The 25,403-nt window shown below is 43.6% G+C and overlaps 1 protein-coding gene across 10 annotated transcripts in view; it reads right to left on the bottom strand.

Annotated features, from left to right (window-relative positions):
* Positions 1–25,403, bottom strand: part of ncor2 (nuclear receptor corepressor 2) — a 107,073-nt gene that overhangs the window by 70,581 nt on the left and 11,089 nt on the right. For all 10 annotated transcript variants that reach the window (XM_079739416.1, XM_079739414.1, XM_079739418.1 and 7 more), the window contains exons 2-4: positions 13,087–13,282; positions 12,035–12,147; positions 3,345–3,522 (exon numbers count right to left, since the gene is read on the bottom strand). In XM_079739416.1, coding sequence (XP_079595542.1) covers positions 3,345–3,522; positions 12,035–12,147; positions 13,087–13,191 — 396 coding nt within the window. In that variant the 5' untranslated portion in view covers positions 13,192–13,282. The remainder of the gene's footprint in view (positions 1–3,344; positions 3,523–12,034; positions 12,148–13,086; positions 13,283–25,403) is intronic.

Here is a 25,403-nt window from a genome sequence, read left to right as displayed (position 1 = left end):
AAGTAAGTAGTGTATTCTCAACACAAAATAATTAGCCTCGCCAATCATGGTCATCATAGTCCCCTTCTCCAACAGGGGCCTGCGGTGTCTTACGACCCAGGGGCTCACACCATTGGCTGCTCGAATGTGATGTCTGCTGGCCGTGTATGTCCACGACGGCTAAACACTTTGTACGAGATCAACACGAGACACAGGGCACTCCAAGTGTTATGACTGAAGATGTAAAAATACAACCTTCATGTGCCACGCTGGCCGGGCGGGCGCCATGGTAACCATACCCATGGATAACACAGGCACCCAACACATAACTAGGCCCTGCTCAGAGCCCCCTCCTGGGCCTCGCATCGCTCACACGTACGCTCTAGTCTCCGTCTTCACAGAGCTCCAAGAAGACCGGAGTATTCCAGTCATAGACCGCACAGACCACCTCACGTTAGTCAAGACAACGAAAATCACCTTTATCAGGTTTTCTACTCAAGTAAGACGTGTTTTCCTGGCCAGCATTGCTTTGGCAGTACTTATTTCAGCGATTGTTGCCTGCGTTTGTTAAAGTGTTAACAATCACACCTGTGACCACTTTCGGCTCTCCTTTCGACTGACTGTTCGAATTTACACCGTGAACGAGCGCTCTAACTCTCTACCTTATATTGAAGCATACTCTCACTCACCAGTTGCGCTCTCAGAATTTCATATCCCGAAATTTGGTACCGATTGATTTAACTCTAATAGGTACTCGGTAGGGGTGTAACGATTCACCAATATGAATCGGTATCCGGTTGGATTAACACAGATGCGACTACATTGATACGTCGGCCCCTGAATCGATTTATAATGACCAAGAATCTATCGTTGAGTGAGCTTTAGCCTGATATCAAGACAGCATTGTCAACTGATTTCATTCCATTTTCATACGGATCCGGAAAATGAAACTTAAGGAAGCGAGCGGTGTTGGTGTATGTTATGTTTTATCAAGTCTATAAAGAAACCAATAAATAGACATGTAGTTCTGAATTTATAAATGTCTTCTATTTTTTCCCTATGCCATAAATAAATAAATATAAAAACCTAAGATTCCATGGTCCCTATACCACATATATATTTGAAAGTAGGCAGGCAATGTCTCTTTTATAGAAGGCTTATTTTAATTCTTAGAAAATTAATATGTTAACGTTAAACGAATATTAACTATATCTATCAGATTGATTCATATCTCATCAAATCGCACCGGATCGTTACAACGTTGAATCAAATCGCATTGAATCGTTCCATATTAAAATGTATCGTCCCTGAATCGTATCGTGGCACATGTATTTACATACGTATTGGATCGTCCTATAAAGGGCAGATGCACACCCCTAGTACTCAGTGTTACCAACGTAATTGGGTCTGTACCCTTAAAAGTACAGAGTTCGGAACCCAACCCTATCAACCACCATTATATGGAGGCCACAGGCGAGATGTGAAAAACGGAAAGTCTGTCATTATCTTTTTCCTCTCCCTTCAGACACTTTGGCCTCTTGTTCAGAGGCACGGACAGACGCACGTGCAAACGGCTTGTCCCAGTCCCCCTATTCACTGTGGCCTGGGCTGATCAACAAGTAAGGCCCAGACAGCAGGCCACAAATCAGCCCAAATAAAGCCCTCTTTTGGGAAGAAACACAAGGCCCCTTATTGTTCCTGTGAGGAGGTCTGCTCTGCTGTGTGTAACTGAGCCATAGGCAGGGCCTGTTCCACATTATGCATCAAGATGCAGCAGGCTAAATCAAAGTTGGGGCTGTTGTTACCTCAGGAGCGAGTAGTGTGTGTGCGTGTGCAATCATTTCCTTTTCTGTTGGCTGTGTGAACATTGTGCCCTGACTCATGAGCATGCTATCCATTCAGCAATTCATCTAATAGTAGCTGGCCCACGCGTTGTTTTTCCTGTTGTTCCTGGCCTCCCTACTATGCCTCCTTCTCCTCCTTCCCCCTCTTTATTTGGGATTCTCTGCCTTATGACCTCCTTCCCTGCCCTTTCACCTCTCTCCCTCGTTTGTCTAGCCCACACCTCAAATACAGTGACAGGCCATGCAGTTGGCTCCAAAGCACTCTCTAGCCTTTCCCTCCCATCTTCAGATGCTCAGTGTGAGCCTGTGTTTGCGCGTGTGTGTGCTTGCATGGTTCTGTGTGGGGGTGACTCCCGAAGCCTCTGTTATATCGCTGTATCCATTTACCATTCCTTGGCTGCCTGCCTCCTCTGGCAGTCTGAAGTGCTCTTTGTAACGTGGGAGCGCGCTGTTTTGATCCGCCGCTCATCCTCCTTACATCACACGGGCCCTTCATTTTAGAGATCTAGGTCAGCTCTATTATTTATTAATTGCCTTTTCGCAACGGCCTCGCCCTGCCCACTGCCTTGGCACCACAGCCCTGCCACAGAGCGGGCCCTCCCTCTTACTGCCGCTGACTTTACTGTCGCCCTGTTCACAGCACTTTCTGTTGAGGTAACTTTATTAGAAGATTATGGAAGTGTGTTCTTGGGCGTAGTAGTGGACGTGATAGCAACGTTGACAAATAGAGAATTGAATGATTATTTTCATCAAAGTAACCTTTATGAGGGGCGTTCTACAAATGAATTAAGCAAAGGCCCGAGAACACATGTTAAGTGAGAGAAAAACAATCACGTAATATTTGCCAATTCAATTGGCTAATATTATGTCGTTTACCACATTATTCGAGGTGTGGTTGTTATCAAGCCATAAGCCTGGACCTTAAGATAAGGGGCATAAGAGGTTGGGAACATGTCCTTTATTCAATGGACAAAATCCTACCATTTGGTAGTTCTCGTCAGTTCAACTTAATAGCCAATAGTGTTGTTCTAAGGTAATGGACACTAAAATCTGTATTAAATTATGTTAGCTCCGGTTGTGATGTGATGTGAGGTGACATGGTTGGCCAACAGCTGTCAATGAATAACAGTTGGTAACCTCAGCAGAGGAAAACAAGCGCAGTCCAAATTGAAAGCAGGTGATTATCTCAACGGGTGAGTGAGCCGGCACGCTGGTGTTATGATGCACGACGACTCGGGCTGTAGCCAACCACTCTATACTGTCCATTAAACTATTTGTCACAATTCACCGGGAGTGTACGCGTGGAACCTCTGAGTGCTTTGTCTGATGCGCAGGAAAGAGAAGCTTAAGTGTTAACGTGATGATGATCTGAAACCAATAAAGCCAACTAAAACCTCACCCTCTCAAATTCTCATTTCAAGATTCCCACTGAAATTCCCAAAACTGATCTGAACTAGGAGGAGTAGGTGAAGGAGGAAAACAAATTGGTGAGCGTAGAATGCACAAGTGAGGAGCACTGACCTTGGCCATGTCCTCTCCACTCCCCAGAGGAAGCGGGGGCCGGTGGGTAGAGTGCCTCATCAGAGATTCCTGCCCCATCTCCAAGCGAGGTCGTTTTATCTCGGCATACTCCACCTCGGATTGGCTGTTGGGCTCCGTCAGGTAGATGTGTTCGTAGCGGATGTGCTGCTCCTGGCCTCTGTAGGGGAGAGAGGAGGCGAAGGTTAGTGTGAGAGAGAAGGGAACGCAATGAGGGACTTTGAGGCTAGCGTGGGTTATCATATCAATAAAGGGCACGAGGCAAAGCAGGTGGACAGATGGTCTTCAAACTCTCTAAAGGAAAACCTAGGATGGAACTCAATGTTGAGCTGATAATTTCGAAGAGGGAAGACGGTTGTAGTAGAAGGGTGAGTATTATCAGCGTTATCTGGAAATCACAGGGCTCAAGAATGATCACATTTGCAGTAATTTATTATGTGGATGTGAGGAAATTTCTTCCCAGGTCGCATTGGTGCAGTAAAAATAAATAATTAGGTACATGTATCATAATTCTCCCAAAACAATGTTAATTTTGTCACTGCACCACGCTCCTCACAAACATCACACACCAGGCGAGCCAGAGCACGGTGTCCCATGTGTATGATTGGATTTGAGGTCTTGTTCTGTGGTTAAGATGATGGGTGGTAATGAAGGGTTTCACACAACTCGAGCACTCATTGGAAAAAGAGAACGATTGCCTATGCAATAAAAACATTTTACAATTAATTTCAAGTCTTGAAAAAAAAAAAATTAACCTACACCAATGGATGGCATGGACTAGGGACGGGATTATTCTGCGATAAGCGACCAACCATCTGTTAGGATGCCACCAAAAAGAAAGTAAGTGGCATCAGAGCCAAACGCAGAAAATGTTAGTGTTGAACCCGGCATCAGCATTGATCACAGGATTAATCTGACTATTGATCAGACAATATTGATCAGAAGACCTTGAGTGTTTTGGATCAACCCGCCCAGAGGGACTGAAGCAGACAGTAATTGGCGTAGAAACATGAAACGGGTACTGGAGGAAGGACTCAACGTTGGAAGGCAGAATGAGAGGGAAGTAAAACAGTGGTAACAATGACTCACTCAAACACTGCCATTTGAACCGTCTTCAATATAGTAAGCTGTAGGCTGAAGCAGCTCTTCTTTGGCTTCAGCATGCAACTGTTAGACAAATAATGGCCACCGAGAGCCCAAGGACCTTCGCTTTCCTATTAGACCTGTTGGACCAATTGTGCCCACACCAAAAAACAAAGACTCATACTGCTCTGTAAGCAATAAGAGCACCGTGATCCCGGGGGGGAGGGGACTGGTTTGGGGTGACGTGACAGGACAAATGCGTGGAGGTCTCGAGTCATCGGAGGGGGGGTTGGCAGGGAAAGGTCACATGCACGGGCAGAAATACACGCACGCAAGTCAAATGACAGCCATTGAATATTAACTTCAGAGGCGGCCTGGGATCAAGATGGGCTTATCTAAGAATTGGAGCTCTGTTCCATCCGAGGGAAATGATTTTCATAAGTCTCCCCCCGAGGCAGACGGCAGAATGTCAACAGCGTCGTTGCCAACGACAAAATGAAAGTGGCTGCTTAAGAGAAGAGGGGAAAAGCTGGGAAACACAACCATAATTGCTGGTCCAGGCTCACAAAAGACCTACTGTGTGGTTTCCCAACAGGCCAAAAGGAGCAGGGAGCCTGGCTCTGTCTAGCAGAGTGCCAGTGCCGCTCTGGACGGTTCACTGATGGGAGGATCCTGACAGATAAGGACCCTTGCCTACAGACTAGACACGGCGCTGCATACTCTCCACTGGGAACATGCAGTTCCTCAGATCGGCAGGTGTCATGGAAAGAGATAAGAGTTGAAGGTGTTTCTGTGGAATAGGTAAAACAAAGCAGGAAAGAAAAACAGGAGCCAGAAAACATGAATGCCCAGATGAAGTGTGAATACGCACCAACTCACACACATACACACTTCCTTACACTCATTCACTTAAAGGCTTCCCCTGATTTCCATAGAGGGTTGGCACTTACATAATCACATCATAAGGCGCTCTCTCCCTCTCCATCCTGCTCTCGCCATTCCCGGTTCCCCCCTTCCCTCTTTCTCACTGCAGAACGTGCAGCATAATCTGATTCCTCAGGAGGATATGTGGGGGTAGGGGAGAGGTGTGTGTGGACAGACCTTGTAAGATAATGTTGAGGAAAGAGGTGCAGGGGGTATAGGAAGACAATGATACAACAACGGCTCTCTTCCTCCCTGATGCGGGCCCATTAAAAGCGGAGCAGAGGTCATGTGTACCAAACAAACAGGCATTATCGTGAAAGCATTGCAGAGTTGCACCTTTGCCGGTGTTGCTGTTGTCCTCCAAAAGAGAGACAGCAGCTGTGTATAGGCAAGCGGAGGGATGGGGGCTGAACCAGGCCACATCGTTGAGAGAGGGCATTCTGGTTATTATTTCTGGAGATTTTGGTCGACAGGGCAATCAAGTCATGCCAAGTTAGTTTGTATAGCCCTCCATCAACACTCCAGGCTCAAATCGCATCCATGTGGGGAGTCCACAGTTTTGGGAAGATAGTCTGATATAAAAATGATTTTCAATGGATTATAATCGTAAAGCAGCATCTCTCAGCGCCTTTGGATAACACTTAACGATTTCATGCCATTTTACATGGGAATAAATTTTAAAAAGCACCACCTTCCCTTGGCCATTGTAAAGGATTTTGCAGTTGATCTTGAATTAACAATTATATGTTAAAGATTATATTATAAAAGCACCATTTTCAAGGGCTTTGGTGTTTGGAGTTCGAAAATGTATTGAACCAACAGCAGGCACAGCCATTGCAACTGTGAAATACAGCCAAAGGCCTGCAAATAAACACTGTTTCAATGAATTCAGAAGCCCTCCATCACACCAACCAGGATCATGCTTCAAAATGACAACAGAAATATTTAAAAAGGCAATGGGACTACTCAAATCATTTGCTAAATTGATTAACACCTCATATCAATGTGGTAAATATTCATATTGATTTGCAAGTTGTTAATTTTTATAGCAAAACATTTATTGGATGAAGCTCTCCCTGACTGACCCAAGTGAAATAAAAGACTAAAGACAAATGTAATACAAAAAAACGTATCCATGAAATAACATGTATAATTGAACTGCCTACTATTAAAGGTATATTATGCAAGTATAGTCGCTAGGGGACACTCAAAACAACAACAGACGTAGTTTGATGATGTTGTGAAGTATTTCTGGGATTATGGCAGTTGTTGACTTCACCACAATTGGAAATCTATAAGACTTGATTCATGCTTGATCCAGACATTATGTAGTAAAGCTATATTCACGTTACGTTTAGTCACATTACGTAATTTCTTTCTCATGAAATGGCTGCAAGTAACATAACATATCATACCTTTAAAAATGATGCCGTCTGTCAAACTACACTCAGCAATGATTAACTATGAGGGCTTGTGTGGTGTGCAACACCAGTGTCTGAACGTGACTTGGTCTCCTTAATAAGCCACTCTTCTGATCCCAGACAGATGGGAAAAGGCGGACACGGTGAGACTTAGAAACTGCCTTGAAGCCAGAAGTAAAGTGAACAAATATGGACATTGAGGGGGTTGTGGTTCTCTAAATCGTGTTGTTTTTTAACTTCTACCATAGCTTTTTGGTCAACAAAGAAGGACCATCCAGTAGATCTTTACTGGTTCATGATTGTTACTTACATATTTGTAGCCTGTAGCAAGGCATCCAATGACATAACAGTTTGCTGTAGCTTGCTATATCTTGACCTATCATTCTTTAAGTACACCAACTTTGGTGATGATTGTCCAACCATGTTCTTAGTTAACACCATCATTGTCCTCCATAGCTTATTTTGATTGCGTAGGTATTTTGATTGGGCCATTTTGCACTGCTGGCGGGCATGTTGTTTAGTCTTGGGCAGACAATTTGGGTGAACACAGGGCAATAAGGAAAACAGTCTACATCAAGGTGAGATCATGACAGAACCCAGGGAAAAGTGGAGGTTGAGACCCCCGGGTACCTGTTCCACACAGTGATGTGTTCAGACCTCGATAATCAATGCGAAGGTGTCTTCGTCCTTAAAGAGAAGAACCCGGCCCCAGCATGAGATGAGGATGGGCGGATGATGCCTGAAGGAGGCGTAAGGAGGAGGCCCTTATTGTACATCCCCTTTATGTGCTCAGACGGGACACATAACAGGTCTGTGAGCTACGAAGAAGAGCTGTCACAGATAGTGACAGGAAGGGCAGCTCTAAGGCATACAGCGTGACACAGAGGGCTCCATTGTGAAAAAACACCTGAAGACCAGTCTTGTACAGCACAAGCCAGAACATATATGTATGTTGGGAGCTTTTATCAAGGCTTGCTCTTTTCTCCACTCCCTGAGGCACCCGTCAATTCAAATGGAGAGCACAATCAGTATGTACAGCTAAATAGGAGGATCTAGAGTCACCAACGCATCCTAAAGGTACGGCCACACCAAACGCGTTACGCGCGTAAGAGGTGTAGAAAATCGGCCCTGAGCCCGCCAAAAACTTATTTTCCCCCACTATTTTTCTTTTGCTCCACAAACATGACCAGCTACATTGCGAGATTCAATGGAATAATCGACTACACTGAACCTGGCTAAGCAGTGCTCTGGCCGCTTCTCCTCCCGGTTAAAAAGGTTAAGTTATTTTGAAAAAAGTTGAACCAAGGAGTAGGCTGTGGATTGCCTCTCCCGCTCAGCGGTCTCGGACTCAGAAATCCTGGAACCCAAATGAACGGATTCTGAGGCAGAAAGCCTCGTAAAATTACTTTCATCAAAGTACAATAACAGGCAGGTCACAAACCAGGTAGGCAGGCAGTTCAGGGTGTCAAAAACAAGTGGATAAATCAGAAATCGTAAATAGGTAGTCGAAGGATTAAGCAGGCAGAATCAAATCAGAATAATATTGCTTGAAGGATATGCATAAACACACTACACAACTGGATCTGGGCCAGTATATGAGGCAGATTGATGAGGGTAATCTGACTCAGGTGTGGAGATGGGTGGGGAAGCACAGGTGAGGAAGCAGCCATCTTGGGTGTACTATAGGAAGTGACAGGGACAGAGGTGGCAGACTTCTTGGGTGAAGACACGGCAAAAGCCAAAACAGTCCACATGAAGGTGAACCTGTGACAATCAACTTCATCTTACTTGAGCAGTTACAACCTATGCCCACAACAGTCCAAACGTTGGTCCTGCGCAAACAAAAAATTTGGACTAGAAACTGTGGTCACGCATTGATCGTGTCCTAACTATCTTTGTTATATACGGGGCATGGGTTAACCTAGCAATTGTATGTGTTTTGCACTTGTTGAAATTCAATATATTGTATATATATATATCTAATATATATCTTTCTTCTGACAAATGTACTTAATGTAAGGCGCTTCTGATCAAAGCATCTGCTAAATTCCCTAAATGTTTTGTAATGTTATGCGTAAAATCTACTTAAAAGTCCCACACATCTCACTCTAAAAATAGAAATGGGGATTAACCACAAGCTAACAAAATCGAAACCATTCTTACAATTGACTCCTTGGAGGTACAATGTTCTGTGGGGAGTTTCAGAGGGAAAACACCAATGTCTAGCTGATGACTAACTAGCTACCCAGAACCAAGGGCTGAACGATTCAGGGAAAACATTGCGTTTTCATTTTACATATTGCTAATGAGATTTGATTTGATGTTATATTCACTAGATTTAATGAAAATGTAATTATAGAATTAAAACACGAGACCTGCTCTTTATTATAATACAAGGTTGAGGGACTTGAGCTATAGATTACTTCCAACATGTATTTATTTTTATTTTTTAATTGGCATAGAACATAAAACCACCAAACATAAAAAAAATCTCACAATAGTCAGAAAAGCTGTGACTGTGTTACGTTGAATAAAAAGTAATACAAAATAAAACTACTCCAATAAGAAAATAGGAACTTTCTGTAAACAATAGTTGACATTTAAATAGTACAGTCATTCACATAAGGCTCAAGACCATTATCTAAATATTTCACATAGGGCTCTATCCAACATTTTTATAGTCGATTAATGCAATGATTGTTTTTCATAATACTAATTTAGTCTATAAAATAAATAAATAACAGCAAATGCCACCAAGTTATCATAGACTTAATTTCTGTCTTAAAACTAACTTTATCTGACCATCAACATTTGATTCGATAAATTCTCTGGCTTCTATTGATTGGCTTCATTTCCTAAAAAAAACACCTTTATTTTTTCATCTAATGAAAAAGGCAGTGCCACAACAAGAATCTACTTCTCCACAAACCAAATCCCAAACATGTGCAAGTAGCAAGGAGGTATGAGCCAGTGTGGAGCAACAGCTAGCAGAGGGTGTGTGGTTTGATGCAACTACAGACCCGTGGACCAGTCCCCGTGGTGGTGGTGAACCCTTTATGAGCTTTACAGTTCAGCATATATCCTCTGATTGGCCACTTAAGTCCTAGTGTTTTGAGACAATGTCTTCTCCACAAGACCACACCGCAGAGAATATCACTGAAATGATGGAAAACACCCTCCAGGAGTGGAAGATACAGAAAGAGAGTCTGTCTGGAATTACAACAGACAATGCCAGTTACATGAAGAAAGCCTTTGAAAAGTTTCCTTGTAAACCCGCTACCAGAGCATGGAGACATTTGGTGCAGGGGTTTTCTTGAAGCTGAGTGAGAGCTTCAAAAGAAGCAGGCAGAATTGACCATCCCTGGGGCTGCACTGATTCACGATGGGGTCAGCAGGGGGGATCCACATTTGAAATGCAGCAGCAGGGCCATCTGTGGGGTGCTGGCAGAATACAGAAACAATAGGCATCTCATGCCTAAAGACAATGACATCACTGGCCTGGTGGAAGTAAGCCAGCTCAGTAAGGAAGAATTTGCTTAACACATCTAGTTTTGTGGATGCAGGGTTTTAGGGGAAGCTCTGCTGAGAATCTTGGGGACACAGTCAAGGCATGCAGTGATGAACCAACTGCACATACAACACAAGAACCTCCAGACACAGAACGGCCTCCAGCAACCACGCAAAGCACCTCCACCACCACAAACACGATGGAGAAGAGCCCATCTGGATTGTTACAACGAATCACCACTGCAAGAAAGAATAGGTTTGCAGCATCAAATGCAATCCCATCAACCCTAGAACATCTCGATTCTAAAGTAAAACTATAATTTAAATTCTGACCAATGTTTCCGTTTTGTATTAAAGCTACAAACGGGTGGTCAAACCTGTCTCCTCAACGGTAAAGAGAGCACTGAAAATGTAGGGCTCACATTTCTTGAAGTGAAAGGACTTGTAAAAAAGGCACTGATGCAGACACAGGTCTTGCAGCCTTTGACTCCTTATTTGAATCAGAAGGGAAATGCACTGTTATTTATCTTCACAGATACTGTATTATTTATGTTTCAAAAGACGGTTAAAAAACGGACAACAAGCCACCCAAGAGATTTTGTCAGGGAAAATTACAACTAAAGAACGCATGTGATTTTATACAGCCATAGTGTTGTGAAATAAATTAATGCATAATAATTGTGAAACCATCACTATTCCTCAGACTATAATCTTACTATTAAAATCTATAATTGTGGCCTCCCTAGCACACACACACATACACACACATGCATGAATACGCACAAACACACAAAACATTAAAAATGTCATGACCTTGTGTAAGGCTATGTGAGCCACCGGCTGACTAAATCATCACCCATCTTTGTGCTTCACAACATAAGACAACTCTCACATAATCCCGTCTGACAGATAGCTGAAGACCTAGACACAAAACACCAGTTGGCTATATATTGGGATGCTCCACCATCTGCTGTCTGCCAATGTGTCTTGATAGCATTCCAGAGGCGAGGGTGCAAGAAATGCACAGCAAACCAATGCATAGAAAAAGAGGCTGTGAAAAGGTTCTCGATCGACATGATCCCATGCCAAGTACACAGTGAGAATAAAAGTCGAATGCAAAATTGAAACATGAATATAAAGTGCATGGGTTCTAATCTAAAGCAAGCATGAAAATAGCACTTCATTTAAGACTTAGGTACAAGACCCCAGTCTCACGAGGGACGGCCATGTACATACAACACTGTGCCTGTAAGTGCGGGCCAGTTGATGGGCGGGATGCATACCCCATTACCCTGCAAAGCTGTTTAACACTGCATTACAGAGGAATGGCTATCATGTGCCACTTATACAAAGATTACTCTGGGTTAACGGCTAGAAAAGTACTGTTTATTTAACATAGCATAGAAAATAGAGACAGATTATGATACACTGATTGACTGCAGTTTAGTTTGTTATGCCAGAAAACCTGAATATGTGCTATATCAATAAACCAGAAATCATGAAAAGCACAATAAAGGTTGAATGCATTATTTAATTTGCCTTAGTCTTTACTGACCAAAAAGTAAAACGTTTGCAGATGAATGTTTGCAAAGAATCAGGTAGACTCCCAATCCTTTGTATAACAATACTGGTCTAATAACTTGTGCAATTCCTTCCCCTCCGCTCTAACAAAGAGCAACCCAACCCTTTAAAAGCTGCAGATGTGCAGCTGAATGTGATGAAAGGGGCTGTGCCTACCTCTCGTTCCCTGGCTGGAACTCCGGGAGCAGGGAGGGCCGGCGGCGATGAGGCTGGGCCAGATGGGAGCTGTAGTCCCTGGCGTGAGAGTGGTAGTCCACCAGTCCCACCTCCTGCAACACAAAGTCCCAACAAGCCATCAGAGTAGACCCATTGCTGCATCCAACCATTCTTCTTTTAGGAAATCAGAGGGATGTCCTCAAAGAAAATGGGTTCTTAGTCCTGGTGCGTTTTGATTCCCTGCCTCGGATGCTATTTTCTTGTTCAGTCCCCTCTTCTCTTCTCTTTCTCTGCTTACAATTTCCTATGGATGAAAAAAAACCCCAGGAGCACTAATCCACGTAGCGGATAATGTGGCCCTTTCACCAATTTCAGACAGGTTGGAGGAATGCAGCCTGTCCACCCTCATCTCCTGCTGAATGTGATGATGAGGGCCAGGGGAAGGATTAGCTGGGTGTGCAGCTGTTGTAATGTAGGGCGTGTGTGTGTGTGTGTGTGTGTGTGTGTGTGTGTGTGTGTGTGTGTGTGTGTGTGTGTGTGTGTGTGTGTGTGTGTGTGTGTGTGTGTGTGTGTGTCTGTGTGTGTTCGGGGGGGGGGGTTTGGCTACCCCGTGGATTCTCTCACCCAAGAAGAAAGAGGCCGCCAAACAAGCTTTGACGCACTCAATGCATCTTCTACGAAGCTGCAACGACTTTGCCATTGCTGGTCAATCAACTCTGGATAATTGGGATTTGTGTATGGAAATGCTCCCCTTGATGGCGGTTTTGCGAACCTCGCTTTGCAAATGTACAGCCTTCGCCGGCACTGCCTCTGTCTTTTTTATCTTGCCCCGGAAAAAAAGCAGCTTCACAGCTGACAAGTGATTTAGCATAGAAAGGCTTGCCATCAGTTAATACATCAGCTGCATCGACAACACATTGACTGCCTTGGCTGGACCTATACACCCTCACTGGGAGCAGCGCTGCAGATGGCATGTCCGCGCCCGTGTCCGTTGGCTTACAGTGTGTGTGCGCCCGGTGCATACCGTGTGTGCGTGTGTGTCCGGTGCTTACCGTGTGTGCCCGCTGCAGCTGCAGGGGCAGTGAGGCAGGGTTGGGCAGGTGGCGCGTGTCCACCGCCCGCCGGCCCTGCGGCACCGACTGGGGATGAGAAGACATGCTGGCAGAGCCGCTTCCTCTACAGGCAGGAAGTGGGAGGGGCTGCAGATCAGTCGCAGTACATCATCGGCCGAATACAGGAGCCAGCGACCTGCAGAGGGAGAGGGAGAACGAGGCTGACAAAGATGCAGGGACACAGCGATATGGACTGGAAGAACCTTAATCGCTTTTTAACTACAGCCCATAAAACTGTAAGCGTGGCGCTTGCTTGGCATCCGTGTGATGTTTTCTGGCTAGAGGTGTGTGTGTGTGTGCGTTTGTGTGTCATGATGACAGTGTATGTACTATTCTGCCAGGTTGGATGGGTGCACCTGCTGTATAGACTGCCCTCTTCCTGTCTCGCTGAATGAGACCACTGTCCCCTCGACTGGTCTGCTGGTGGCCTGGGACCAGCTGAGTCAGACAGCTGTAGTGGTGGGTAAGCCAGCCAGAGCACCAGGGATCCAGCAGCACCATTAATAACTCAATGATCGATTGAGAGATGGCCGTGCACTGTTTTAACTCATGACATGGTGCAAACCCAACATAGGCCCCTATGAGTACTCCATATATGGGCTTCCTATGCAAACCCAACATAGGCCCCTATGAGCACTCCATATATGGGTTTCCAATGCAAATCCAACACAGGACCCTATGAGTACCCCATATATGGCGTGAAAATGATCTTCACCCAGAAGGCAGGCGCCCTCTGTATGCGAAAGCATCAGCCCACGACCATAAAGAAACCTTAAGACACCAAGACAACCAAAATCCTATTAGGGTAACCATGAAGTTCCCTACATGGTTCGGTTGAAGTAAATGTCCCATTAACATGATGGAGGTCCCCCTTGCAGAACCGCGAGCCCAACAGAGGACGTCCAACCTAAACATTCATGAATAGTGATGAAAAATGGCGTTCCAAATTTTCTTGTCAGCGTTCGCACAACAGTCTCTTTTTTTAGGTTGACGTGGACGGGCGCTTCTAAAAGGCTGAGTGTGTGTGTGCGTGCGTATGTACGTGTGTGTGTGTACGGTAGTAGTACAACTGCAATCGAACCGTTTCCGGGGGAGGGCTGCCAAAAGAGGCATTAGGACGCATGTCATTTCTCTGGGCCTCCCGGCAATGACACTAGTTTCTCCGAGCTCATGTTTCAGCAGCGTTGATGGTGGGGTGGGGGGCGGAGGGGTCGGTGGCATGCTCGGACAGGCAGGGTGAACTAAAATCTGACAGGCTCGACTAAGAGGGAGGCCAACATGCTGATCCCCAATGTCAGAGCAGGTTAAGACAAAAATAAATCATCCAGGATGGGAGAACTGCCACAGTCCTCCACAGTGATACGCACACGTGTTTGTGTGTCTGTGTGTCTGTGTGTGTGTGTGCGTGTGTGTGTTAGGGCTATGCCAATTAGTCTAGAATCAATTCAATTACTTTATTTGTATAGCCCTTAATCACGGGAACAGTCTCAAAGGGTTTAACAGGCCATATATTTAGATGATCGGATATAACTACCACAACCGCCGTAACATGCCAGGACCATATAGGATACAGGTTAAACTGACCTGAAAAGCACTTTTCATATGCTTTTATTTATTTTTTCGCCTACCAAACAAATCTAGCCTACAAATGACAATCCACGAGTGTTTTTCATTTTTGGGGGATTTCTGGCATCCCTCTCAGCGATTTGTGGATTTGAGAATGATTCTATTAATGATTTCGGCCAGCCGTCTATTCTGCAGGGAAAAGCTAACAACAACCCTTCCTTCCGTGCATGATCCTGTTCTGATTCAGAGTGTGCAGAGAGAGGACGGGCTCTCCTTTGGCAGATAGAGCTAGATTGAATCAATGTGGTGTTCCCAGCTAGCACATCGTAGTAAGCTAAATCTATATTGAAATATATAGATTAATGTTCTCGCTTGTTTCCCCAGAAGTTAGGGGGATAAGGGCTTACGCCACAATTGACATGCCACCAAATTTAACCGACAGTTACCGTGAATAAAACTACAGATATTTCTTGGTTTGATCATTGTTGGAAACCATTTGTATAATGTGAGTAACCAACTTAAAAACCTGAAGACCTTTAAGAAAGAGAACACTGCTGTTTTCAGAGATTTGCGTTTGAGTGATTCAACTTGAAGTTCGTAAAAGCCAATATGCTCATTTACATTAGAATTTGCAAGTAAATAATAACTTTTTAAAGAAATGAACATTGGCATTACTTCATAACTGTCTGACATACAATTAAATGAAATAAAAACTGTCTTTCAAAACAATGAGACCAATGGCGATCTTTTTGAAGTCAGCTTATATATCATATGAAGGCTGAGATTTCACTGTTTTTGTTGTGGTTTTTGACCATAACTAGTAACCAAAAACCAGGAACGGATGTACACTAATGGTCATCAGGGTAAGTAGTCGTAGCAAACAAGCACAAACCTAGATTATTACCTTACTTACCTCTGTAATTAACACACAACTTCCCCAAAACAGCAGCAAGTAACGCAGCTTGCAAGTAAACAAGTAAACCCACGATAGACTGACGGTACTAATGACAGAAAAGAAAGAAAAAAAAAAAAAGACAGAAAATCAATTACCATAAAAGTGCCAGTGACATCAATAAAGGTAAACTTAATCAAATGTGCAATACTATTTATACAAGAAGGAGCAGAAGTGATTTCTTTTGTGAATGTGTGCCGACATAGAATATTCCTTCATACCACCCACTGATAATTCGACCATGAAACATTTCAGTTATTTACATCCCCATTTGTTTATTTTTAATTAATTAGAATTCGGCACACTAACATTTGCTTAGCCATATCAACAGTCATATTGCATGTTTTCCGTATTCATTATTTTACTTCAACAATCTCACAGGTGTTATCTTCCCTTTGGTACAGAGATAACATGTCATAGCCCTTGTAGTTGTGGAGACATACTGAACTTATTTTGGGTACGTCATTTATTCAGCAAAAACCTGAGAAGGAGGCCTACTGATGTTAGAGGTTAACTGAGGTTAATGAAAATAAAATAAAGTAAATGCCCAAGACTCCTTCACACATAGTGGCGCCTGCATGGTTACAGCGGTAAATACAACCAGACTTAACTGTGACCTGCAGGGCAGTATGAGTAACCGTGGAGCGACAGTGTACCAGTCTCCTTTGTTTGGTTCAAATTGCATTCCTCTTAGAGACACACAAAGAGCCACTCTCTGCTCATCTCTCCCGGCTGGCTGGCAGGCACACAGGGACGTTTGATTTCACTGGCAAATGACTGCATGAGACAAAGCTAAATGTGGCCCTGGTTTGTTTGCATTATCATTACGATCACCACCATCCAGAATAAGAACATTGGAGTTAAAACACAAACGAGTAAGATCACAAGAAAGACATTATGCATGGAAAAGCTGATTCTTCTTATCTGTTAAGTTTGAAGCTGTAACAACAATGGCAATATACTTAAGGCACAAAGAACTTCAAATGAAACCAGCGTTGCACGCCTGAATCAGGCCAAATGTGAACGTCAGGAAGAACGAATGCCTTGCTGTACAACTTGTAGTGACATAATCGAAGAACAGAGATTACCACCCCCGTCTAGCAACGCAAACTATTTACTACTTCCTCCCTAGTTTGACAACTCCTCCGTGTTTGACCTTTTATTGATTTCGGTTATAGTCATCTTGAAGCCACCCCGTATTAAAAAATACCTTGTATCTTCCTTTGCCGGCGTATAAAACTCCCTAAACGTTATGAGACCTGGTGGTAACATACAGCAAACCTGGTAGCTAGGTTATTCTAGCTTATGTTCTTGATATGTTGACACATTTGTCAACTCAAATTCTCTTCGAGGGCTGGACAGCCCAAACTGTGTGTCCTTGGTCACACCCAGGAACCGGTCCACATGTCTATTCTCTTTTCTTTTAAGAACACAAGAGCATTACACATCGTGCTTATTCAGCCATGATTGACACTTTCATGACCCTCCTCCCCGGAAACTCATAACAACCAATGATTGCCTACCCTGACATGGTGACCAGGATAGCTATAATATTGTGTTTCCAGGCATAAAGCAACGATATTACCATCTAGATGAGGAAGTTGGCCATAGGCAAGTACATTCAATTCAGAATTGAATTGAAGAGAGAGATATGGAAACGACTATTAAAGAGACAAGAAAGACAATGATAAGGGAAGAGAATATAAAATGTTACCAAAAATAGAATGATAGAGAACGAGAGGGCGATTGAGAGGGAGAGAGGTTTGAGGGCAGTCACAAGATCTGCAGGGGGAGAGCAGAGAATCAAAATGAGAGCCAATACAATGAGAGAGCTTTGACATAAACAGTAAGGCGAGCAGGGGGCCTTCCAGACAGGAGGCTAAACACACATGCACTGGCACCGCTACAGACATCAACAGGCAAAGCCGCTGGCCCACAGCCAGCACTGAGAATGAACCCAGTCACCCCCCCCCCCTCTCACTCTAGCGTGCTTCCCCTGCACAGCCCTCCCTTCCTCTCTCACTCACTCCCTCCCTCTCATCATCCTGCTCCTGTCTGCTAGCAGATACATCATTCCCTCGTATAACCTCCCCCCCCCACCTCCATTTTAGGAAGAACGGCTGCACACATACACACACACCCGAAGAGGAGTGTGACTTAACAGCCATTCAATCAGGGCTGCGGCGTCTCGTCCTTCCCCCTTTGTGTTGTAGCATCGACTGTGGCTTACTTAAAAGCCGCAGCTCAACGACAAACTTGTTGCGGCGTACGCCTTTAGAGACACCCTAAAACAGTAAGTGTGGACCACAATCAGTCCACAGATGCACTATTCCCACTATCACGACACCACGGTGGATGAACGTCCATTTAAATAATTGTGCAGACGAGAACTTATACACTGAAATTAACGGTTGGGTTTTCCGTGTGGATTACGAAGAAGGGAATAAATGTGTCTTGTGACGGCACTAAGCTCTGCCGAGCCCCGTCTGGTTTGAGAGAGAATTCCATTGAAAGTGTAGAGCTGCAGGCCGTTGTAATAAGGCGGAACGGGGGAACCTAATGTAATGGGTCTGAGATGCAGAATGCTTTTGTTGTTGGAATTGAATCCGAGGTAGAGAAAGACCTACCCTCCAGAACTGGAGGGGGGCGGGGGGCTGCTAGGACTCACAGCTTAGGAATGTGGCACCCTGTCAGGTCCCATAATGGATTTATCTATCTGGATCCTGATTACTGGAAAAAGAAGCACAGAGCTAGCTGCCCCTGCTCTCCCTAGCTCAGCCATATCGCTCTCATTTCTCACGCTGCTTTCACGCAGATCAACCAGATAGCAGCACTGATAAACAGACTCCGAGAGCGGGGCTTTTTGATGCATACAATTGTATTATTCCAAAAGCTGGATTAAACTAGCCGTTTCAAAACATCTCTACCAACTGCCTGGGTCGCATGAGGGAGGGGGACGACATCGTTTTAACCATGTAATGATCAACAGAAAATCAACGACAATAGTCTCAGAATCACTAAATATCAATTGAAGCCATCCTTCAATAGTTGACAAAGCAATAAGGACATTTGGCAATGCCTCTACGGATAACCGTCCAATCTTTATCACTATGACATCATACTTAAGTAAAAGAGGACGAACTGCCGAGTACAGGCAGGGATGGAACAATTTGTCGGCCTATCAATCGTTTCACAGAAGAATAATGTACACATTTATAATATGTCCATGGTTGGTTCTCATGATATTGCGTCCCCCATGTCAGTGGTGGGATGAAGTTCAAATCAAACGCAAACACAGCAAAGAATAAATTATGCGATGCCAGTCAGAGCCCGACAGTGCGAGCACTGTCTTTTGTGTGACATTCGTTTGATTGAAAGGATAAAAAGGGAATTATTTCCAAAGCCGCAATGCCCGATTTACAACGCCTCTGCTTTCAGAGGCATGCGCCGAGATGATGGCTCTGTGTGGGACTAAAGCCCCGAGTCCCACGTCTTTCTGGTGAGTCGTTTCCCTTCTAGCCAGCATGTTGACAACAGCATCGGACGCTAATGAAGAACACAAGGGGAAGGAGGAGGTAATGGCAGCAGCATAACAACTAGTGAAAAGAGCAGGGGAGAGCGGAAACTCCTTTACATTGAGCAGGAAAACAGCAGGGAAAGCACTCAAGACCCCTCCAAACCACAGGACGGTCCACACTGTACTGCCAAGAGTGTGCTCCCATGAAATCTAACATGGACAGAATGCACCCACTCACATCCCCTCCGTTGTTCATGTACCGCCACTTGCTTCTCATCCCCTACGAAGCTTGTATAATGTCACTGTAGCTTACCAGAGTGGAACGCAGAAACACGCATGTGAATACAGATGTCAAGATCATTATTGAGCGGTCTACGCATTGTGGTTTTTGCTGACAAAATCCAACCTCAAAATTCAATTCAGTCATTCTTTCTGAGCAAACTATTAAGTAAATGTAGCAAGTGGCCTGTGGTTTAACACAATTATAGCGGTTAGGCACTGGAGTGTCATTATACAGGATATTAGCTTTCAATTTGAATCCATCCTCCTCAAGGATTCTAGGATATTGACAATTCAGTCCTTGAGAGTAATAATCCCAAAACTGTATAAATAACACTGGGCTCAATGCTGGGTCAATGCTAATCTGATTTTACTTTGCCATCCAGAATGATTGTACATTATGAGAGGAATCCCACAAATCATCCAATCTTGAAATCATGTGGAGAGACATCAGACATCTACAATTACTGGAGTGCCAATTAAAGGGGCCAATCAATGCTCACCACATAAAACGGCTAAAATAATCTCCATGCATTGGCCTGTTTATTAATATTCTGACTTAATAATAAAATAAAATTCACTCATGTTCATTCAGTGATCATCGCAAAATAACAGAGAATCTATTGTTGGGCATAGTTGATATTCCAAAACTGACATATCAGGGGTGTGCATCTATCCCTGATACGTGGTCTAAGTTACAAAACGACAGTCCGATACACTGTGGTTCAAGATGGTTTAAATTCTCAAGTTATTCCTGTCAACTGGGAAGGCAGGGGGGGAGACTCTGGCACACTTTGGAATTTGCAGTTAACATTGTTAATGTAACTTGCCCTGTTAATGTAACCATCAGAACTAGTTACGGGAACTCCTTGTGTTACTACTTGCCAGAGTAAGTAGTCACTCGTCACTTTGAGTATGCAGCCTTTGTAGATGAAGTCAGGTGGTACCCCATTGGTAACATACCAGAGTGGTGCTGCACTCCACTCTGGTATGCTACAGTGAAAGTATATGACCCGGGAGGCGAGTTGAGTGGGTGCATTTGGTCCTCTCCATATCCTCTCTTTCCCTCTCCCTCTCTTGGCCTTGTGGGGGAGCATGTCCTGTCGGTACACGTGGCCCAATTTTAGGTCACTGCTTTTGTGAAACCAACAGTTTGTGGCTGGCGTGTTATCGAATTGCGGCTACCATCTTTGTTTGCATGTGTTACCCTGGGTTTGGCGTTGACAAGGGGGCTCGCTCAGAGCAGGTGGGTGATAAGACGATGTGGGGACACACACACACACACACAATGAAAATCATTGGCCAGACAAGCGTGGACGATCAAGCGTAGCCTCTGTTAACCTTTAGCCACACCACCCAAAGGAATGGCCGTTCTTTTGCTGACGCGGCACTCACACAGCAAAGACAGCACTGTACTTAAACGTAAAGCGTGAGTGACAAAGTTACCTCAAACACTACCCTATCAATGCCGCTATTTGGATTTCTTTTGTGTTGCATTTCATGACAAAATGACAGCCAAGAAGAAAGGCCTGCATTCCAAGCTCCTAAATACCTAGAGCAGTCTTTCAAAAAGTCGACCCAAACTACAATATATAAATACAATTGGATTAAAATGTATAACAAATCTACAATACTTAAATTGCTTTTCCTTAACTTCCTGTTCAGCTCAGATGCTGTGAGCAGAGTGGGACGAAGGGAGGTGGTAAGAAATGGAAAGGAGAGCCGAACATGTTCTGTGTACTTTATATACTTGACCGAACTCTCCACTCCAGCAGACATAGTGAGTGTATAGCCTAAAGGGCTGATTATGGTCCCACGTTCCCGTAACGCAAGGAGGTTACGGACCCATTAGGTCCTTGCGGACCCTCTATGCGTCCACCGCAAGGGCCTGACTTGTGCCTACCAAAGATTTTAACCTTCCGTCGAGGCGACGCAGCAGCAAGGGCTGTGAATGGTCCGCTCACTAAAACCAAAACTGGTTTACGACTGCGTCGGAGCGTCTGGGTGGTCTTTGCGTTGCGTGACCATAATCAGCCCTTTAGTGCTTTGATGGCCTCATTTTTCAAGCTCATAGTGCAAATTCTGCAAATGAGTTGGTGAGAAGATTAAAGGTATGAAATTTAATTTCTGACACGAGGGGTTGCTAGATGAAAAACATAACAAAATAAGTAGTCTAAAGACATTGTGAAGTAGCATGGGAACATGGGTGTTTTGTCACTTCATACTAATGAAGTTGAGGCAAGTGACATTCCGGGAACTTGCTAACGTACAATTAGATCAGTCAACTACCCAGACAGCTGTAGATAATGTAATGTAGGGTAGTTTACAGCTATAGATAATGTTATGTGGGTTAGTTTACAAATATGTATGATTTTATGTGGGGTAGTTTACAGCTGTAGATGTTATGTGGTTGTAGTTTACAGCTATAGATAATGGAATGTGGGGTAGTTTACAGCTATAGATAATGTTATGTGTGGTAGTTTACAGCTATGGTGTTATTTGGGCTAGCCAAGCACTGTTATCCATTGTCAAAACAAAATCATACTAAACTTTATAAAATTACCCTACAAATAACTAGTCTGCGAACCAGACAAATATCATGAGCTCACGTTTCATTTGCTCTGCAGACAAAAACCTTTCTGCCCGGTACCAGATAGACAGACCAATCGAACCGTTAATCTAATATCAGGCGGGTAAATACGATGACGGTGAAGAGGAGCGCCGTAGAGGCTTTTTAAACAACAACAAAGTTGGCTCACGCTGATGTAGAACGGTACGTTGCTTCCGTAATCCAGACCGTATTCAACGAATTTGACGGCATGTTTTCAGTAAAAGAAGAAAACACTACTGCACCTAAAGCTTTGTTGAGCAAGCATGTTGCTTGTGTACAATTCGTAAGCCGCTCGCTGCTGTGTCACCCGTTTAGTTGCCAATGATTGGTTGTTGGCCTATCCAATTGGTCCAGAAGCATTTTGGTCTGGGCCCGTTGGTGACGCCCCATGGAAATCGAAAATGAAGGGAGAGGTTTCAGACAAACTGCAGTTAGGGGTGTAACGGTACACTGAAATCACGGATCGGTTCATACCTCGGTTCAGACATCACGGTTCGGTACGAGTTCGGTACAATGAAGGGAAAAGAAAAAACAAAAGTGCAGAAGGCAATTTTTTTTTATTGTCTCAGGTTGTACCACCTAGTGTCATACAGTCTCTGCCCTGAGCTAGCTGCAACAGCCTGAACTGTGTAATCTAAGATGTAAACAGTAAACAATAAGTACCCCACATCACCTCCAGACTCCATCCGTAACTTAAACAAAATAAGACAGTTATTAAAAAATCAGTTATAAAACTGAAAATTCAGCATGTCTTATTTATGAAACTGCAAAGTACACAGGATTTGCGCATTTCCACCGGAGGGTGCAGGTCGGTTCGGTGCGGCTTGGTGGAGTAGTGAAGGTGCGTTTCGGCGCACCTTCACTACTCCAGCCCGACATAGTGTAGCCTGCTAATAAATCCAAGGAAAAAGAAGAACGCGCACAATGAGCTAAGATCAACCATGTAGGACGTCCAAGGACGGCAAACTTTTGTGCGACATTTTCTTCAATAAACAAAGCGTTGTCCAGAAATACTTCGCGGATAATGTGTTGCTTTATTATCCCACTGTCTCACGGAAGTGCGATTCCGTCGACCAAACAACGGACTGCGTGTGTAGCTCGAACTTGCCGGTGTTACACCGAATTCTGCGACCCACCGAAAAGTGTGACCCCAGGGGGCGCTGTCGCATATTTTTTGCAATATGCGGGAGTGTCATGCGTAGACAGGCATGACAAAAACGTAAATAAAACATAAAATCTCCCCCCAACCAATTACCTTTTTATTAACGGTGCTTAATAAATACATTTGTTTTGATTTGATTAGCATTTTACAGACCCATACTATGATAGGGTGTTTAGTACGGGCCTTCACCGTTGCTTCTTTACCCATAAAAAGCTACAGTCAGTGTTAAATTACACAGATTTTACCTTTGAGCATTTCCTATTATAGGCTACTGTGTAAAACACTGTTTAGAATAAATATTAGTATCAAGAAACAAAAGACCCACCGGTGGGGGGAGATCTTATGTTTTATTTATGTTTTGGTTATGATGCAAACATCCAGGTCGCAGAATTCGGTGTAACACCGGCACCCTTTCAGGCATATCAGTTGTCCCTGAAGATCGCGGCTCTAACATTAGTTCGGCATTACATTAATTAATTTGCACGTCCGTTTTATTTCATTTTATACCGTGTATTCTCCGTGTAAATCGATGCACCAAACCGTGACGTCCGTACCGATTCGGTTCAACGCGAATACATGCATCGTTACACCCCTTACTGTTTGCAATTCTGATTCTGAAAGGTATTCACTCTTTGAATTACCGCAATTTGAAGCAAGGAACTAATGACGCGATCACCGATACGAGTCCTGTGTGTCTATAAGGGCTGGACTATAAATCAATATTAGTACTTATTAGGGATGGGCACGGTTATTCGAATATTCGAATATTATTTGAAATGACATGGGTATTCAACTTTAGCTGTAGCGATTCTTTTTAATTTTTGCCTAAAGTTAATTACATATTATTCATTAGCGATACATATTGTTCTTTAAACGTGTATACTAATGCCATTTTAAATATGTTAAGTAGAAAGAAAGAAAAAACACAATTGCAATACATTAGATACATTTTTGTGCCTTTGCGCATCACGTAGTTTAAACTTGCAGGCAGCACGCACACTAAAATAAATGGAGACCAAAAGAAGCGAAGTGTGGAAATATTTTGCCCAGATTGTTGAAAAAAATGTGCAATGCAAACTCTTTGCAATGCAAAAATACTTGGCTATACCGGCAACCTCCATTCCAGCGGAGAGTCTTTTCCAAGGCGGGCTTGATTGTAAATCGCCTCCGCACCCGCCTATCCCCCGAGCACGTAGATATGCTCATTTTTTTAAACAAGAATGAGTGATGCAGTAGGTGGGCGGGCTTATGTGTTATGTTAACTGGAAATATTTTAGACATAATGTATTTCCGTCTTACACATAATATATTTTTGTTGATGTTGTTTTATGCGTTTCATGCGTAATGCAAGGCAGGCCCATGCGCTGCAAGTGGAGTTCTATTGATATCCAAGCCCACCAGTGCTTATACCTTTTGCTGTTGCGCTTCAGTTACTTGAATCTATTCAGTTTGTGCCTTAAATTTACTTGAATCTAATTTTAGTTTGTGCCTAAAGTATGCAATATTTGACAAGAATTCATATTCTTGTCAAACAGGATGGTTTCGTTTCAGCTCGTTTCGATTCAGCAAACTGATTTTGAGTGTTTTTTTTTTCCTTCTAAAATGCTCAATAAATTGAACATATTGGATTTGATTTCCTTATTATTTGACTAATAGATGGAAAACTAATCCATTTGTTTAGTGAAGACCAGATCACGGAAGCCCTTCAGGCTACAGTATGAGTGCGGTACACTTTTTTTTTTTTTCGTAGTTCGGTTAACCGGTTACTGAAATTATTTTTTATAGAATATTTGAATATTGATATGCCTTCAAATGCTCATGCCTAGTACTTATTGCAAGAAAATCTGCCACGATAATGGTGATATGTTTTTTTAAATACATATCCGATATACATATTTAACAGCACAAATTACTGACCCGGTGAGTCAGCCTCCCCCCAAGTAGTAGCCACCAGCCCAACCACAAGTTGAACAACAAAGTTAGACAACCAACAAATGTGTCTGATTTTTCAACACTAACCCTAAACAAAAAGAAAGCAATACAAAAAAATAACCAGCGCAATTACAAACTGTTTGACCAAAGATAAGATGTCAAAAAAAAAAAAAAAAAAACAGGGCTTCAAGAAGCTAATGAGGTTCATGCATGCCAATTACATGCTGCCTGGGCGAAA

Source organism: Pollachius pollachius (assembly GCF_949987615.1).
Source record: "Pollachius pollachius genome assembly, chromosome: 1".
NCBI lineage: Eukaryota > Metazoa > Chordata > Actinopteri > Gadiformes > Gadidae > Pollachius > Pollachius pollachius.
This window is presented reverse-complemented; position numbering and strand designations above follow the sequence as displayed.